This window comes from Argopecten irradians, chromosome 3, assembly GCF_041381155.1.
Source record: "Argopecten irradians isolate NY chromosome 3, Ai_NY, whole genome shotgun sequence".
Classification (NCBI taxonomy): Eukaryota; Metazoa; Mollusca; class Bivalvia; order Pectinida; family Pectinidae; genus Argopecten; species Argopecten irradians.
Window position 1 is genome coordinate 36767404 of NC_091136.1, and position 18285 is coordinate 36785688.

The window sequence follows — 18285 nt, forward strand, 5'->3', positions numbered from 1 at the left end:
CGTAATTTTTAATCCCTTATCAGAAACATACACATATATATATATACTTCTGCCCCTGTATGCATGTGTCCACTTGTTTTATTTTTTATATAATAACATACATTTTTCTGCTAAAAGTTACCCAAGTTTTTGATATATATCGAGTATTAATTTGCGGATGGTGCAGCTAGGTACAGTTTTGGAAGAAACAATAGTGTTTTGATTCACTATGCACGTTTGGATGTATGTTTTGATTAAGTATAGGTCACTATAGGAGAGAAAATATGAATTGCTTTGGACCACTCCGTCGTACATAGCCGACGATTATGTGGCTTTGGGTTTTGCGCAGAGGCGTGGGGAGGAGGTTAATTTCTTTAAGAAGAGAAGTGTTGCTATCATTTTAATATGATTAGATATGTTTATAATATTTCTAACTTACCATGCGATGATGTTTATTTTGGCGATCGTCAATATTTTGTGATTTGCCGTCAGACGTCGTCTGCTAATATTCAAATTACGGAACTGGTAAGCGAACTTTTCTTATTGGCGGAAGAAAAGTGTCAACACACACACAATTATCATGCACAATGAAATGAGAAGCGAAAAATAAAATGGGTGTTCGAGCACTGTCCTGTTCGAGCATTGAATGGTCAGGTGAGTCTACACCTTTGGCGCGAGAAAGCCAATTTGGCCAATCAGCGTATTCAATATAGTACCATGTAGAGTATGATTTTTATCGTTTTTTTTATCTAGACCTCTAAATTATGCGTCTAAAATGGTCTCATATAGAGCACTTTAATTGGTGGGTCCACGATTATATAATCTCTAACTAATTCTCAGATCCCTGTGAATTAGTTAGAGATTTTACCGGGTTAGACGTCATCAATGCCTGCGTCAACCCATGGCCGAGAACGTCATTAATTTTAACGTTTTGCAACGTCATAGACGCGAAGATGTCATAAGAGTAGAATGATGTGATTATGTTACAACAATGCAATATGTATGATATGCCTTCACAAAAACGATTCTTGCTTTTGCGTCGATATCATTAATTTATTAGATTATTAGACAGAATGGCATATACATATATATTATCATGGGTACAGGTTTAACAACAGAATCTTCCATCCTAGCTAGCTAGAAAATGATATAGCTCTGTGAACGAAAACACGTACACACGTATAGTATGTTATATCGACCAAAGAAAAAATATTGACCTTTGGCCTCGTGCAATATTTTTTGATTACCATCACCTCGGGTTAAATATTATGAACTAGACCACAGTAACCCATGAAATATTTGTATACTAGTAAGATTACCCATTCCTCAAAGTTTTGTTATGACGTTAGGTTACACGTATTATATGTGACGTCATGTTTTGACGTGTTTCTTTGTGACGTCACAGCCACCGGAAGTTGAGATTAATCGACGATAAATCGTACTTTACCAACGTTGTTTTGATATCTTGAAACCCACAATACGACATATTCAAATAAGGATATTTCTGTCCAGCTAAAGATTAAAAGATAGATATCTAACCATTCTTCAATCCTTGAGAGTGAAACAATGTTCCAAATCGCGGGTGTCTAACCTCGCGTGGATGAAAGAAATTCCAAATCTACGATATTATTAGGGATATTTCAATGTTTTTGTTATTTAATTTAGTTCATCAATAATGAAACACCACATTTTTTGACTGGGACATTGAATATATCGTCAGAAAATGATTTTGGCGAAACGGAAATGAGCATCAATATAGTTCATTACCACGCATGCGCAAGTAAACACAGCGCCATTTGTCAGAGGTTGTGCAGACGAAATGATGAATACCTCTAGATATTTCATCAAACCAACATAAATGTCTTCGGCCCTGGCTATGTTTAGGAAAGCTCCTAGTCATGGTGATATTAGGAAATCAGCACAGAAAGTATCTGACCCGAAAAAAGACACGCCGACACGCCTAAAGCATCTTCGCCAGGTGCTCGGTAAGGTTGTTTTTGCTTGTGAAGGATGCATTTGCATCCCGCAAAAATGGAGGATGAAATTTGGAATAAAAGAAAGAGTGCTAAAACTATTAAAATGTATAGTAGATAAAATTATCAAACGCTTCATATGCTCCTTTAGTACTTAAATCTTTTGGTGACTAGAAAATACAAGGCATTCTCCGAATACTGCTAGCTAGGCCTACCACACCCCCAATATTGGCCTATGGGTTTTGGAGATAGTTAGTGACGAAGCTGTCATTCGTTTCATTTTAATTTCCGATTTATGGATATGATGTTCACAAGAAGACCACTGAGATAACGAGCGGATAAACATTAAAATAAGTTTTAGCATAAAAAATAAATGAATTAGAATGATGCACCCATAATATACAGTATTCAGCCAAAAGTATTCGGTCTCAATGGCGACGTGTTTACATGACGGTAAAAACGAAACGAATTCCAAATTAATTTTTCTGATATACTACACAGTCGATGGCAAGGGTATTACACACTGACCATCAGTATTTTGTAAGATTTCCTTTCAATCTAATTACATTTAAAATTCGTTTAGTGATATACAGTTTTCAGCCAAAAGTATTTAGTCTCAATTGCGGCGTGTTTACATGACGGTAAAAACGAAATGAATTTCAAATTAATTTTACTGATATACTACACAGTCGATTGCAAGGGTATTACACACTTACCTTCAGTATTTTGTAAGATGTCCTTTCAATCTAATTACATTTAAAATTCGTTCAGTGATCGTGTTATACAAGCATTGAATGTATAGCAAGGTGTGTGATCTCGGTCCGAATCCTCTGAATCTCGGAGAACAAGTCATTTGCCGATTTCACAGCTGCTACTCGAGTCTGGAGTTTTCTTTTTATCAATAACCAAAGATTTTCAATTATGTTTAAATCTGTTGATTGAGCGAGCCAACTCATTCCATTAATTCTGTTATGGGCGATGTAGTCTTGGGTGGACCTCACACGGTGAACTGGGGCATTGTCGTCTTGGAAAAAATAGCCCCCAGTAGGAAAATGTCTGGCAAGAACTGGCCAAAGATTTTCCACCCAAACCTCCTGATATTTCGCAGCATTAATATTTCCTTCACTTAGGCTAATGTCCCCAAATCGTTCCAACAAATGCACCCCAAAATCATAACCTCGAAATGGTTTTGGGTATCACACGGCTGCACAAGATCCGGTTGCCATCCTTCACCTCGCTTTCTCCATATATAAAAACCCTGTGGTCCTGTCCAATAACTATTTTGCTTTCATCTGAGAAAATATCTCACTTCCAATTATATATTGTCCATCTCCACTTTTCTCTACACCAAGCATGTCTCTTAGTTTGGTTTCTCTGCTTCACTACAAGTTTCTTCCTAGAAACACACCCAGTATACCAATGTAAATTCACTAACTTTGGTCGCCCGCTTCTCGGCCTGTTTTCCACTGAACCACATGTACAAAATTTGTTTACAATGTCAATAACTGTAGACTTGGGTATTTTTAACATCATACCTATCTTTCGTCTTGAAAATCCACTCCTAAACATCCCTACGATCATATTTTTAACGCCCATTGACAGTTCTTTCCCTTTTCAGCCCATCTTGGCAATACACGTCCACGGGATAAAAACAGAAAGCAGATGACATCAAAAATATTGTGTGACGAAACATGACATCATACAGAAACCTAAAAATGATGCACGTCATCATCAGTGACGTTTACAATGAATGCCAAGGCCATTTTCAGCGATGTTATTGACACGACGTAAACATGCCGTCATTGTGATCGAATACTTTTGGCACGGCACTGTAGTTACTCATTAGTCAATAAATGACCAATTTATAAATGCAAAACATAATGATTACATTGTTAATAGAAATATTATCAGCATTATGCTCTTAACTGTATAATATTCATAGTGTTTCCCACAGGAAAAAAAAGGGCATGGTGCTGGGTTTTGAAAAGGGCACCTTGACCGCGATAAATAACCATCAGAGGGGCACAAAGGTTATATCGACAACTTCCAATACATGGGGAAATTTTTAAAACTGTCTTGTTGTTTATTTAATTCTGGTTCAACTTAATATCATTTAAATGCTTTAAACTCTCTGAGTTGCTAAGTAATATCAGGACATATATTTAATTATTCTGAGTGAAAAAAATGATTTTGAAAATTGTAATCTGCAGATCATATGATCATGACTATAATTGATTCACAAGAAAGATCTAAATTTCATTTATATTAATTAAAAGAATGTGAAAATTCAAAATGTATTCCTTTATTTCAATCCAATTACCTTTATTTTAATATATATCTTTATTTAAATATTAAAAATACTGTATTGATTTGAATAAGATAACATGTTTCATAATAATGGACGATTAATTAAAATAATGTTCTAAATTTACAAGCACTAAATTAAGAAAATACAGATAAGTGTGAGAGTAGTATGCAAAATATTTCAATTTAATCTGATAGAGAAAAAAGTTGATTTCTTTTTAATTTGATTTATTTTAATTACTTTGCTATTAATAATTTTATTATTATTAAAATATCTTTTCTAAAAATAAATTCACACCGAAATTCTAAAAAAATAATACCGTTTTCGTTTTTAAAAACGTGAATATTAGTAAAATCCTGAAATTCAATACCTCCGGATCTACTATTACAATACACCCAAAATGGCGGCCATTACGATTGCAAATCTTGTGACATCCATCCGATATAGATAGGCCTATTAAACATTAAAAACGTGAGTAAATCATTTACAGTTGTAAGCAGTATTTGTTTTTGAAGTAATGCTCACTAGCTGTAGTCATAAAACTTATTGAAAGGCCAGCTGATTGTTTCCTAGGCTGCCGATCGGCTGCTTGACTTCAGCTTACGTAATACACAGACCTGAAAGTGACACCACAAGCCAAGGTGGAAATAGCCCAAGGCTGCTAATTAGGGCCACTGGGGTGTTGGTCAGGGGGTCAGGGAGTGGTCACACTTCTTTTGTTTACCTAATTATCAAGCCACTACCTGGTATTTGGTAGTTTAGTAGAAGTGTACTGGGGACAAACAGGGCACGGCGTTAGGTCATAGGGGCATGGCGTCAGGTAAAAAGGGCACGGCGCGGCGCCATGCTAATCGGGGCTATGCTCTTAACTGTATAATATTCATAGACTAAGACAATTTATATATCAATGCTATATGCCTTGATTTGTGTAGTATATTAGTCCTGAAAGTGCAAGCATTCGGTATATCTGTTTTGAAAACAAAGTACATGTAGTAGCATTGAATTTGGTCAACCAACGGCGACCATGTAGCTCATTTAGACAGTAGAGCTATATACATGAATCTACTAAGGCAGTTTTCGTTTATTCGGAACAACCGGTTCAACCGTTTGTTAAAGTTATTATTTCCAGTATAAATCCTGATCATGACGGACCTGCAGTTTTTTATACAGGCCTGTGAGGGCTTTATCAAAGCTCATCTGAAAACAATATAAAATCACCATATCCGTTCATAAATTGCTTATATGACTATGCACTAATATAAACTCAAGGCTGATTCTACTATCATTTTAAGGCCGCTAAACGGCCCCATTCCCCTTCTAGTGGCCCCATATTAAATTGTCTGATTGATCTTAAAATTCCCAACAGGTTACATGTGAGCTGTGACTTTCTACGTAAAAAAGTCGTTTGGGAATTCCGGTTCCGCATTTTAGTCATGCCATTTAAAGCGTTTAGATGATGTGTAGCACTTGAGTGCAAGCTTCTATGTAATCGAAATAGCAAACACACTGAGATGAAACAATTTGTATTGAAAATTTAAAAAAGGCAAGTGGGATTTGTACAAAATGATTTAATAAATTGATATACAAAGAAGTTAGCATATATATGAACTAGCATATATGAACTAGTTTACAACACTGACACACCTTTATTTTGCCAGAAACAATTGAATGATCACCTGGCAGTCTCCACATCAGCGGCAATCTATGTCGCATCTTTCACTTTTTTTTTATCACTTTATATTTGGCTATTTATTTGAAATAGGAGATAAATAAAACATTGATGACTTTTAGTCATGTAAATAATGATATAATTATTACTAGAAGATTTGCAATATTTCCACTTAGCACTGAGTAATATGAACAGTTTGGTGGTCATCGGCGTTCAAAGTGAAACTGAAGTATGAATATTGAATAATATGACGACAATTTTCTTGGATATACCTGTAGATAAAACTGATTTCAGTCATGATGCTATCGTGTCTAAAAGAAATTATCACAGTTAGCAAATCAGTAATTCATTACATGTTTTAAAAGGTGAAAGTGATACTTCATATATTTTCTTGTATAGGAAAGCTGCTTACACCAGAAAAATAATATTTATATGTCAAATCTGTGATGGACGGCAGTCGAAAAATCTTTCCATTCTGATGTATTTGCTGAAGTCATATTGAGACAAAAGCTTAATTTAATATCCATGTCATTTTTGCGCAAAACCTTTAATGATAACAAGGAAAATTTATTGTCTAAAAGCTAGACACACAAATCAGTATATTAATGGAGATAATTATATAGAATTTAATCTATAATGTTAAAGAAAAGTGTTAGATTTCATTTAAATGAGAAAATGTGGTGAGGTCGGAAAAATTCCCCTCAAAATACAAAATTCCAAATCCAGCTGCCAGGGGCACCATTTGAAAAATGGTGGAATCAGCCTTGAAGCTATGAAACATTGTTGCATTGGACAATATAAAAATACAATAACCAATCTGATAATTGTGATATTAACTGAACTGAGTATTTTAAAGAAAAACCTCTATAAAATGGTTAAATATTATCTTGATTGAATTATGTATATCCCTAAATATAATTATCTCAATATATGTATGGTAAAAATATATGTATATACTATATAATATATATATATTTGCCAATGAAGAAATCTCCTGCTTAATTAGTTATAAAGGTAATCTGTGTCTATAATTTGTATAATGAATTACCAGTATTAATGTTGCCTCAAATCTATAACAAGATGGTTCTCACATATTTTACAGAAAACTATGAAGTTCCAGATGCCAAATCGTTTTTTGAAGCCAACTATTCCCATATTTACTTTATATTCAATGACAACTTTGCTACAGTTGAAGCAGATTTAAAGCAAAGGGGTAAGTATTAAATGCATGTTAAGTGTAAATTTTGGAAACTTGTTTCATTGTAATTGGTTCATAGGATTCAGTTTTGTTTTACATATTTTATTAAATTTATTGCAAATATTTATACAAATTAAATTCAGTCTCTGAAATAAATATATATCTATAATATTGAAAAAATAATGATAAAAGACAACCAGAAATTGTAACCTTGTATATGATGGTTTCATTACTTAGGTCCAATGTCTACATTTATCTTTTTTATTTAGCTAACAAAGCACACAGAGAAGAATTGGACAGTATTCTTCAGATATTTGAGGTTTGTTTCTTTTTATTTCTTACCAATATTATTGCAAGAAAAATTTACATACTGATATTAATAGAATCTTTCCCTACCAAGAGGATGAGATTATGATTGAAATCACAACATGAGGGCTACTTCATGAATATCTAAACTGTGGCTTGCTTGTTCTGAAGGTTGTAATTTCCTTGTCACACCCTCATCAGAAGGGAATGATTCTTTTTCTCCCATATACAAAAGAAAAGATGAGATAATAGCCGAAAAAGAAGCATTTTCACTGTGACATGAACATTGCTCCTTTGACTGCACATCAATATTCATAATGTCCACAATAAATAACAATGCATGTCCAGTAAAATGTATGAAGTCATAAAGTCATGTAACAGTTAATTGTTTTACCTGAACTTCAGATTCAAAAGGTTAGCGTGTGTGTTCTGTCATATGTACCCTAGACAAATTTCTTATACCTAAAACTATACCACTCGGTGAATAGTGGGAGAAATAATTGTCTCTGACGGTATATATTTTAATCAAACTTGAGTAACATTCTTTTTAAAACAAAGCAAATTCATTAAAAAATACATATAATTCAAACAGCTTAACCACTATCAGTCTTATCAAAAGATTTTTAAGTATTGGTTTCTCTTGAACCATTTAAGAATAAACATTAAAATGGATATATATACATGTATATTTACAATTTGATTTTTGATTTTTTTTTCAGAAAATTTTGCTCCTATTGCCAGAGTTAGTACATAAAAGATGGATGTTCCACAGTATAGGTAAATAGGATTTTATTTACAATCTTTCTATGAGTCATCAAGTACATAAATGTGAAGTCCAGGTCAGAATAGTTTTTAGGTCACCCAAGACGAAGTATCAAGTGACCTATTCTGATCGCCTTTTGTCCGTCGCCTTTTGTCCGTCGTTGTTCATCGCTCGTCGTGCGTTGTGTGTCCGTTAACAATTAACATTTTTGACTTCTTCTCCAAAACTGCTGATGTAGATTCAATGCAAATTTGCACAAACCTTCTAAGGCATAAGGGCAATCAAAATTGTGAATTATATGGTCGCCACCCCCAGGGTAATGTGGGAGGGGCCAAAAGGGATAAAATTAAAAAAAAATCAAAAATAATCTTTTCCACTCACAAATGTGGTAGAATCAAATACTATTCATAGGTAGAAAGGTCTAAAGGTCCTTTACAAAATGTTTGATTAATATGACCATAGGGTCTTTGTTTTCCCCAGGAGAGGGGGGTTAAGTTTACTATAGTTTATATAGGGAAAGCACATTTTTGAACATTATTTGGGCATTTGTTATAGGAAATAATTCAAATGTTGTCAGAATTATCAGTATGAGATGACCATTGAATCCTATTAACAAATGTTCCATGTCTGACCCCCAGGGGCCTTAGGGGTGGGGTCAAAAGGGGTCAAATAGGCTTTAACTTCAAAAATCTCCTTATCAAATTCTGGAAATGGTAGAATCAAATACTCTCTATAGATTAAAAGGTGTAAAGGTGTTTTACGAAAATTGTGAATTATATGACCCTTACGCCTCTTGTTTTTCCCAGGGGAGGGTGTAAAATTAACTTTAATTATATAGAAAAGACACATTTATGAACATTATTTGCTCAATTTTCGTAGGAAATGAGTCAAAGTTGATTAGAATGATTAGCATGAGATATAGCATTTTAACATCCATATGCGTCCTTGCTAACCCCCAGGGGTATCAGAGGAGCAGGGCCAAATATGGTCAAAATGACTAAAACTTCAAAATATCTTCTGAGTTCTCAGGTTTGATGGAAGCAAATAATCTTCATAGATTAAAAAGTAAGATCTATAAAAACCAATGACCGACTTCAAGGGTCTGTATATAGTGTCTGTATGTCTTTGTCTCAGATGACCGTTAAGGTTCATGGGCCTATTGTTTGTTATTAAAATATATAAATTGATTGTCATTATATCATCAGGGTGTTCGAGCATTTCTTAAAATGCAAAATTCTCTTTTATTTCCCCCAGGTCGTATCATGAAAAAATTGCTACATCCGAGCAATGCACTGAAGGTATGTATAATCTTCATGTCATTTGATGCTTGTATTCCTGAAAAATAACATTACAGGAACCAATGTATTTTAAAAGCTATTTTATATGTAATAATGTCCATTAAATAATATTTCAGTATACCTGCTACTTAAATTGAGATTATCCTTTTAATTTCCAGACAAGAAAAGATGGCATGAGGTTGTTTATAATATGGTACCAGATCTTACAAGGAAATGCATCAGAGGAGTGCCACAGAATCTTCCTACAGCTGGTGCCTGGTTTAGGGGACGGGGTTCAACAGGAACTTCTCAGTAGCCGTAATAGCACTACTGAACCTACAGACTGGCCAGGTTTGTAATTGTCTGCCCTTTACTGAACCCACAGACTGGCCAGGTTTGTAATTGTCTGCCCTTTACTGAACCTATAGATTGGCCTGGTTTGTAATAGTCAGCCCTTTACTGAACCCACAGATTGGCCAGGTTTGTAATTGTCTGCCCTTTACTGAACCCACAGACTGGCCAGGTTTGTAATTGTCTGCCCTTTACTGAACCTATAGATTGGCCTGGTTTGTAATAGTCAGCCCTTTACTGAACCCACAGATTGGCCAGGTTTGTAATTGTCTGCCCTTTACTGAACCCACAGACTGGCCAGGTTTGTAATAGTCTGCCCTTTACTGAACCCACAGACTGGCCAGGTTTGTAATAGTCTGCCCTTTACTGAACCCACAGATTGGCCTGGTTTGTAATAGTCTGCCCTTTATTGAACCCACAGACTGGCCAGGTTTGTAATTGTCTGCCCTTTATAGACTGGCCAGGTTTGTAATTGCCTGCCCTTTACTGAACCTATAGATTGGCCTGGTTTGTAATAGTCCGCACTTTACTGAACCCACAGATTAGCCAGGTTCGTAATTGTCTGCCCTTTACTGAACCCACAGACTGGCCAGGTTTGTAATTGCCTGCCCTTCACTGAACCCACAGACTGGCCAGGTTTATAATTGTCTGCCCTTAACTGAACCCACAGACTGGCCAGGTTTGCAATTGTTTGCCCTTTACTGAATCAATGACTGGCCTGGTTTGTAATATTCTGCCCTTTACAGAACTCACAGACTGGCCAGGTTTGTAATTGTCTGCCCTTTACTGAACCTATAGATTGGCCTGGTTTGTAATAGTCAGCCCTTTACTGAATCAATGACTGGCCTGGTTTGTAATAGTCTGCCCTTTACTGAACCCACAGATTGGCCTGGTTTGTAATAGTCTGCCCTTTATTGAACCCACAGACTGGCCAGGTTTGTAATTGTCTGCCCTTTATAGACTGGCCAGGTTTGTAATTGCCTGCCCTTTACTGAACCTATAGATTGGCCTGGTTTGTAATAGTCAGCCCTTTACTGAACCCACAGATTAGCCAGGTTCGTAATTGTCTGCCCTTTACTGAACCCACAGACTGGCCAGGTTTGTAATTGCCTGCCCTTTACTGAACCTATAGATTGGCCTGGTTTGTAATAGTCAGCCCTTTACTGAACCCACAGATTGGCCTGGTTTGTAATAGTCTGCCCTTTATTGAACCCACAGACTGGCCAGGTTTGTAATTGTCTGCCCTTTATAGACTGGCCAGGTTTGTAATTGCCTGCCCTTTACTGAACCTATAGATTGGCCTGGTTTGTAATAGTCCGCACTTTACTGAACCCACAGATTAGCCAGGTTCGTAATTGTCTGCCCTTTACTGAACCCACAGACTGGCCAGGTTTGTAATTGCCTGCCCTTCACTGAACCCACAGACTGGCCAGGTTTATAATTGTCTGCCCTTAACTGAACCCACAGACTGGCCAGGTTTGTAATTGTTTGCCCTTTACTGAACTGACCTGGTTTGTAATATTCTGCCCTTTACAGAACTCACAGACTGGCCAGGTTTGTAATTGTCTGCCCTTTACTGAACCTATAGATTGGCCTGGTTTGTAATAGTCAGCCCTTTACTGAATCAATGACTGGCCTGGTTTGTAATAGTCTGCCCTTTACTGAACCTTTCATAGTTCACACACTTACAAGCAATAGGTTTGTAGTAATCACTTGACAATAATGGTGACTATATTCAGTATAGTGGCTATTATTAAAGATGCTCCATTGCCAATAGAGCATAAATGTTATCCATCACTTGAACAATAATTGGTGTTTAATCGTGTATATATATATCTAATTAACACAAAAAGAAATATATAATAATTTATTTTGTAGGTTTTAGTGCCACGGGATTTTTTCTAGATACAGTCAAAATTGCCTTAGCGACCTTCTGAATTCAGCGACCTTCTGTCTTAAACGACCTAAATTATTCCTCCCAGCAAAAATGACTATATAATCTATCTGTATGAAATAACCGTCTGTCTTATGCGACAAGCGACCATACTTTTAGGATCCAACAACACACGATGTTCTGTATTTAACAACCCAAATCACACATGCATTTGTCTTCTATTCATATCTTAAGCCAAGCCAGTTAACTATCCTGTAGGGCTTCCAACCCAGCCCCATTAAGGCAAGACAAAAGAGCTATCCATATGGCTTGGTTATATACACGAGGTGTTCACTTTGACATAAATTAGCACTTATTCATGCATAAGTCTTTCGGCTTCGGTACCGATGGCCGAAGCCGTCTGCATGTCTGAGCTGGATATTGCAAGGAAAATGTGCTATTTTTTCACGATGTTTGTGATAAAGATCAAGAATTATCACTTCCAAAACCAACTAAAATAATGATGAACAATGATTTACTCACATAAGAACGACATGAATGTAAAAATATGGTACTGAAAATGTATCAGTGTAGCTATTAAAGCATGATGGCAGCCATTTTGGGAGATAGTAACAGAGGAGTCGGAAATAGCTGATTTCCGGATTTTTTTAAATTTTTTTTTTTCACACTATTTTTTTTTCCATTTTTTATCTATAAAATAAATGAATAAAATGATGAAAGAAAATTAAAAAAAAAACATTAAAAATTATTTTTATTTTTTTTTTCTGCTTTTAAATACATTGTAATTTTGTAGCTAATTAAGATATATAAGTGGTAGGCCTAAACAAATATTTGTTTTAAAAATTTTTAATCTTATTCATGAATAAAAACAGAAAGATAAATAAAAAATAAATAGATAATTGAAAAATAAAAGTGCCTAAAATTAAATACATAATTAAAAGATGTATTAGATTATGTGATATATTATATATTTAATAATTTCCTATTATTTTGACTGTTTTTAGTACAACAAAACTGTCAAAACATGTCCCACAATATACATTGATACATGTATTTAATTGCTTCGAAAGGGATGATTCAATTAAGAGACCAACTGTCATATGCGACCTATTTTTCAATCTCCTTTGGAAGGTCTTTTAAAACAATTTTGACTGTACAGTTAACTATTTTTTGTAATTTTAACTTGAAGTAAAATTAGAAGCTCAAACTTCCAATGTTGTGAAGTAAGTGACTTTTGTGACTGATGAACAGTACTAAATGGTCTGCTCCTGTTTTTGATGGTGAAAAAAATACCATTTGTCAGCCGTGGAGCATCTTTAAGGTCTTATTTTGTGATAACGAATATATATATTTATGTTATCTGTATCAAATGTTTCTTAGTCATGATAATCACAGGGAAAATAATGACACAGTTTTGACTTTTAAATAGACATGAATTGAAAAAAAAAATTCTTTAATACTCAAAATTGATATTTTTAGCCCACCATCATCAGATCAGCCATCTTGGATTTTGATAGTTAAAGTTTGTTACCGCTATACCAAAAAGTACTGAAGGGATCTTTCTCAAATTTCATATATAGGTTCCCATAGGGCCCTAGTTGTGCATTTTGCATTTTGGTACCGATCGTTGAACAAGATGGCCGATAGGCGGTCATCTTGGATTTTGATAGTTAAAGTTTGTTACTGCTATTTCTCAAAAAGTACAGAAGGGATCTTTCTCAAATCTCATATGTCGGTTCCCCTAGGACCCTTGTTGTGCATATTGCATTTTGGGACCGACTGGTCAACAAGGCAGCCATCTTGGATTTTAATGGTTAAAGTTTGTTACCAATATTTCTCAAAAAGTGCTAAAGGGATCTTTCTCAAATTTCATATACAGGTTCCCCTAGGACCCTAATTGTGCATATTGCATTTTGGTACCGATCGGTGAACAAGATGGCCGACAGGCGGTCATCTTGGATTTTGATAGTTAAAGTTTGTTACTGCTATTTCTCAAAAAGTACTGAAGGGATCTTTCTCAAATTTCATATGTCGGTTCCCCTAGGACCTTAGTTGTGCATATTGCATTTTGGGACCGACTGGTCAACAAGATGGTCGACAGGCGGCCATCTTGGATTTTAATGGTTAAAGTTTGTTACCACTATTTCTCAAAAAGTGCTAAAGGGATCTTTCTCAAATTTCATATACAGGTTCCCCTAGGACCCTAATTGTGCATATTGCATTTTGGGACTGATCGGAAACAAGATGACCGACTGACGGCCATCTTGGATTTTGATAGTTAAAGTTTGTTATCAATATTTCTCAAAAAGTACTGAAGGGATCTTTCTCAAATTCCATGCATAGTTTCCCCTTGTACCCTAGTTGTGCATAGTACATTTAAGGACTGATCCATAATGCCTTTCGGCACTGATTGGTAAACAAGATGGCAAACCGACCGCCATCTTAGATTTCATTGTTGAAGTTTGTTACCACTATGTCTTAGAAAGTACTATAGCGATCTGTTTCAAATTTTATATGTAGTGTGTTTGAACAAGTTTGAAAAGCAGGGAAAAGATCCCTCTTTCCATTGTCAGACATAGATCATTCTTTGGTGGGCGCCAAGATCCCTCTGGGATCTCTTGTTGAAAGATAATCTGTTATATACAGGCATTTGCTTCTTGTTTAGATTGTGGTGGATTGATAGCTGCTGGAGAAATCACACCCATCTTACCAGCTAGTGGTGAAAAGTTACCAGATAACCTAACCAAGCATTTCTTTGACTGCCTTCTTCATGACATGGTTTCAGAGGTAAAGATGAACAGTTCCTTGCAGTAAATTCATTATTAAAGAGTGATTGTCATTAAACGAAGAAAAATTTGGAAATCTGTTCGAGGAGTTATTTAGTGAATAATAAAACAAAATTTTGATTTCATAAAACTTTATTATACAGTTCAACGAAGAATATTTTCAACATTTTGAAAGATGAAGACTTATATTCAAAAAGTAGTCAAATAAAGAGAAATAATGAGATTAATGCACAAGACCTTGTGTTTTTCTCAGTGATTAGATAATATTTTTATAATGGGAGATTACTATTATGCTTATTATTTTTTATAGATAACTAAAGTTGTATGGTTGAATAAGGAGATGCAGGAGGCTAGTTTTATATTCTTGTTCAACAAATTTAAAACTACATACCTAACATGGCTACTCCCAGACTTTGACAGAAGTAGTAGTATCTATGATCCTGTTTTAGGTGAGTTCCTGGTACTGTTGTGACTTGCCAGCTATGTAACATATAATTTGTGTACAGCTGATTTTGGCTTTGCTCTTGATATTTCCTCCAATTAAAAATTGTTAACAGTTTTCATTCAATTTTGTGTATTTTTGTTGGTGTGTCTTTACTCATTGTATTAGAGAAATTGATTGAAAGTTTGCTTTAATTTAGCTATTCATTGTTATTATATTTTCCCATTGTATCACAGATCAATTGAACTTTAGCTCAATTTTAGTGAATCTTTGTTGGTATATTTTCCCATTGTTTTACAGAAATGCCAGAAAAGCGGAAGATGCAGGACATGAAGAGTAAAGATCTACCAGTCAATGTGGCGGAATGTCGATATTCCTATATCAAATGGCTAGCACTTTTCCTTGTCATTTCCAATAAACCAGAACAGCAGACTGATAAGTAAGATCATTTAGTAAAATAAGATAGAGAAATTTAATTTTGATAAAACATTTGGTTTAGTTTCATAAGTTTATTGTCCTATTAGTGTATTAACAGCAGGGACACTTAAGGATGTGCCTGGTTTAAATGATGGAGGAAAGCTGGAGTACCTGTAGAAAAAAACACTGGCTGGTGGCCAATACCTGCCATCTGCCCCACTCAGGATTCAAACTTGCGTCTGAGAGGTGGAGGGCTTGTAAGGCCATCTTAACCAAACGGCCACCACAGTCCCAATTGATAAAACAAAATTGCTATCCATATTAATAACAAGTATATAAATGTTATGGAATTTTGGTTTGAATATGTTTAATGTCTTATTAGGTGTGTTTTAGTGTTGGTTGCTAGGTTTCTCAATGCAATACCACTGATCTAGGACAACCTCCTGAGTTGGGCCTCTTAACTTGCAACCAAAAGGTGAAGGGCTTGTAGAAATTTGGACACCTTTATTTACTATTTGGCCAATATTGTCTCTCAAAACAGAAAAACAATATTGGAGGAAATGAGTTCATATTAGAATGTCTAAATTTAAAATTTTTCCATCACTGTTGAAATGAAATGTTTAATCTGGTTAGTATCATATATGATGTTTGTTATACATATTTTTTCCAGTGATGTTGGTTGTACTGTTGGAGAGTCTGGAGTGGCTGAAGATGACCAAAAGGACATAACTGACCATAAAGTGTCCACAGGTGAACACATGCCCGGGAGTAATGCCAGTACCCTGTCCACTGTGTCGCATAGTTCTGAGCCAGACTCGGCCAACTCAAGCCTGTGTTATGAGGATGTTGACAATGACAACAGTATTGTGAGAACTGTGCTTTTCTCAACAAGAGAAAATGTCAATATTGTACACGAGTCATTCAGACAGGTAAGAAATGAGAAATCTTGAATTCAGGAGATCAAAATTAATCAATTTCTAGACAGAGACTTCTTTTGATTAAAATAGTTATTTTCACATTTTTAGAATGTATTTCATTTAAATATCAATGATACTATGTATGTGTACAGTACAAATTTGGTTGACATCATAAAGAAAAATTATTCTATTTAGTGTGTTAATGCAACTTATCTAGAAAGATCTTTATGGTTGTCTAGTTATAAATCAATTTTCTATCCAAAAATCCTATACCTTCAGGATTTTCTTGAACATAAATTTAAGCTTATTTTCCATTTCATTTTTAAGGCCCTGCTCTTCTCCTTTCATCATGCAAAAGCAATCAAAACTGTTATTGGTGTTTACAAGGACTGGTTTCAAGTGAGTGCTGTTATGCTTTTTGCAAGAGTGCATCAAAACAGTGACAAATGTGTTTATGAAGTCTGGTTAACATTATTGTTCACACTAAAATGAATATATTATCTGTGTCATAATTATTATGCCGACGTACTCGAGGATATCTTGGCTGATTAAGCTATAGATAGTTGTTAAAATTGTATTATTTTTTAAAATAATTTTTATTAAATTATTTTGACCCAATTGCTCTTTGAATTTCAAGTTGAAAGTAAATTGAGTTTTCCTTCAGTTAAATTTCATTTGATAAAACTGATTAGCTCATTGAGCAAAATACTACGCTGGGCCTTCATAGAGAGGTGATGGGGTTGCCATTGGTAGGGGAGAGTCACTGTGACCTACGTTTTATACTTTTGCTAACCAGACTTCATTAAATTTAGTCTCCTGTATAACAAAACGTTTGTTGTGTATACACTTTTGTCGTTTCCTTGATAACTTATCAACAGTTTTTAGCTCACCTGGTCCGAAGGACCAAGGTGAGCTTATGCCATACCGTGGCGTCCGTCGTCCGTCGTCCGTCGTCCGTCGTCCGTCGTCCGTCGTCCGTCGTCCGTCCGTCCGTCCGTCCGTCCGTCAACAATCGACTTCTTCTCCATAACCGCTGGTCGGATTTCAACAAAATTTGGCTGGTAGCATCCTTATGGGCTACTAACTGAAAATTGTACAAATGATGGGGCTGACCCCCAGGGGCCTGAGGGGCGGGGCCAAAAGGGGTCAATTTGGCTATTTCCATATAAACGACTTCTTCTCTGAAACCAAGCATGGGATAGCACCCATAATGCAATAGTAGCATCCTTATAGGGTGGGGATTCAAAATTGTACAAATGATGGGGCTGACCCCCGAGGGCCTGAGGGGCGGGGTCAAATGGGGTCCATTTGGCTATTTCCATATAAACGACTTCTTCTCTGAAACCAAGCATGGGATAGCACCCATAATGCAATGGTTAGCATGGTAGCATCCTTATAGGGTGGGGATTCAAAATTGTACAAATGATGGGGCTGACCCCCCGGGGGCCTGAGGGGCGGGGCCAAAAGGGGTCAATTTGGCTATTTCCATATAAACGACTTCTTCTCTGAAACCAAGCATGGGATAGCACCCATAATGCAATAGTAGCATCCTTATAGGGTGGGGATTCAAAATTGTACAAATGATGGGGCTGACCCCCCGAGGGCCTGAGGGGCGGGGTCAAATGGGGTCCATTTGGCTATTTCCATATAAACGACTTCTTCTCTGAAACCAAGCATGGGATAGCACCCATAATGCAATGGTAGCATCCTTATAGGGTGGGGATTCAAAATTGTACAAATGATGGGGCTGACCCCCCGGGGCCTGAGGGGCGGGGTCAAAAGGGGTCAATTTGGCCATTTCCATATAAACGACTTCTTCTCTGAAACCAAGCATGGGATAGCACCCATAATGCAATGGTAGCATCCTTATAGGGTGGGGATTCAAAATTGTACAAATGATGGGGCTGACCCCCGGGGGCCTGAGGGGCGGGGTTCAAATGGGGTCAATTTGGCTATTTCCATATAAACGACTTCTTCTCTGAAAACTAAGCATGAGATAGCACTCATA

General features: G+C 35.9%; 1 protein-coding gene across 1 annotated transcript in view; it reads left to right on the forward strand.

Annotated features, from left to right (window-relative positions):
- The first annotated feature begins 1762 nt into the window (after positions 1-1762).
- Positions 1763-18285, forward strand: part of LOC138318439 (ral GTPase-activating protein subunit alpha-1-like) — a 93497-nt gene continuing 76974 nt past the window's right edge. The window contains 11 exon segments of the mRNA XM_069260784.1: positions 1763-1964; positions 7029-7139; positions 7394-7443; positions 8150-8207; positions 9448-9491; positions 9650-9821; positions 14381-14502; positions 14812-14950; positions 15244-15382; positions 16031-16289; positions 16605-16676. Of these exon segments, the coding sequence (XP_069116885.1) occupies positions 1838-1964; positions 7029-7139; positions 7394-7443; positions 8150-8207; positions 9448-9491; positions 9650-9821; positions 14381-14502; positions 14812-14950; positions 15244-15382; positions 16031-16289; positions 16605-16676 (1293 nt within the window). The 5' untranslated portion in view covers positions 1763-1837.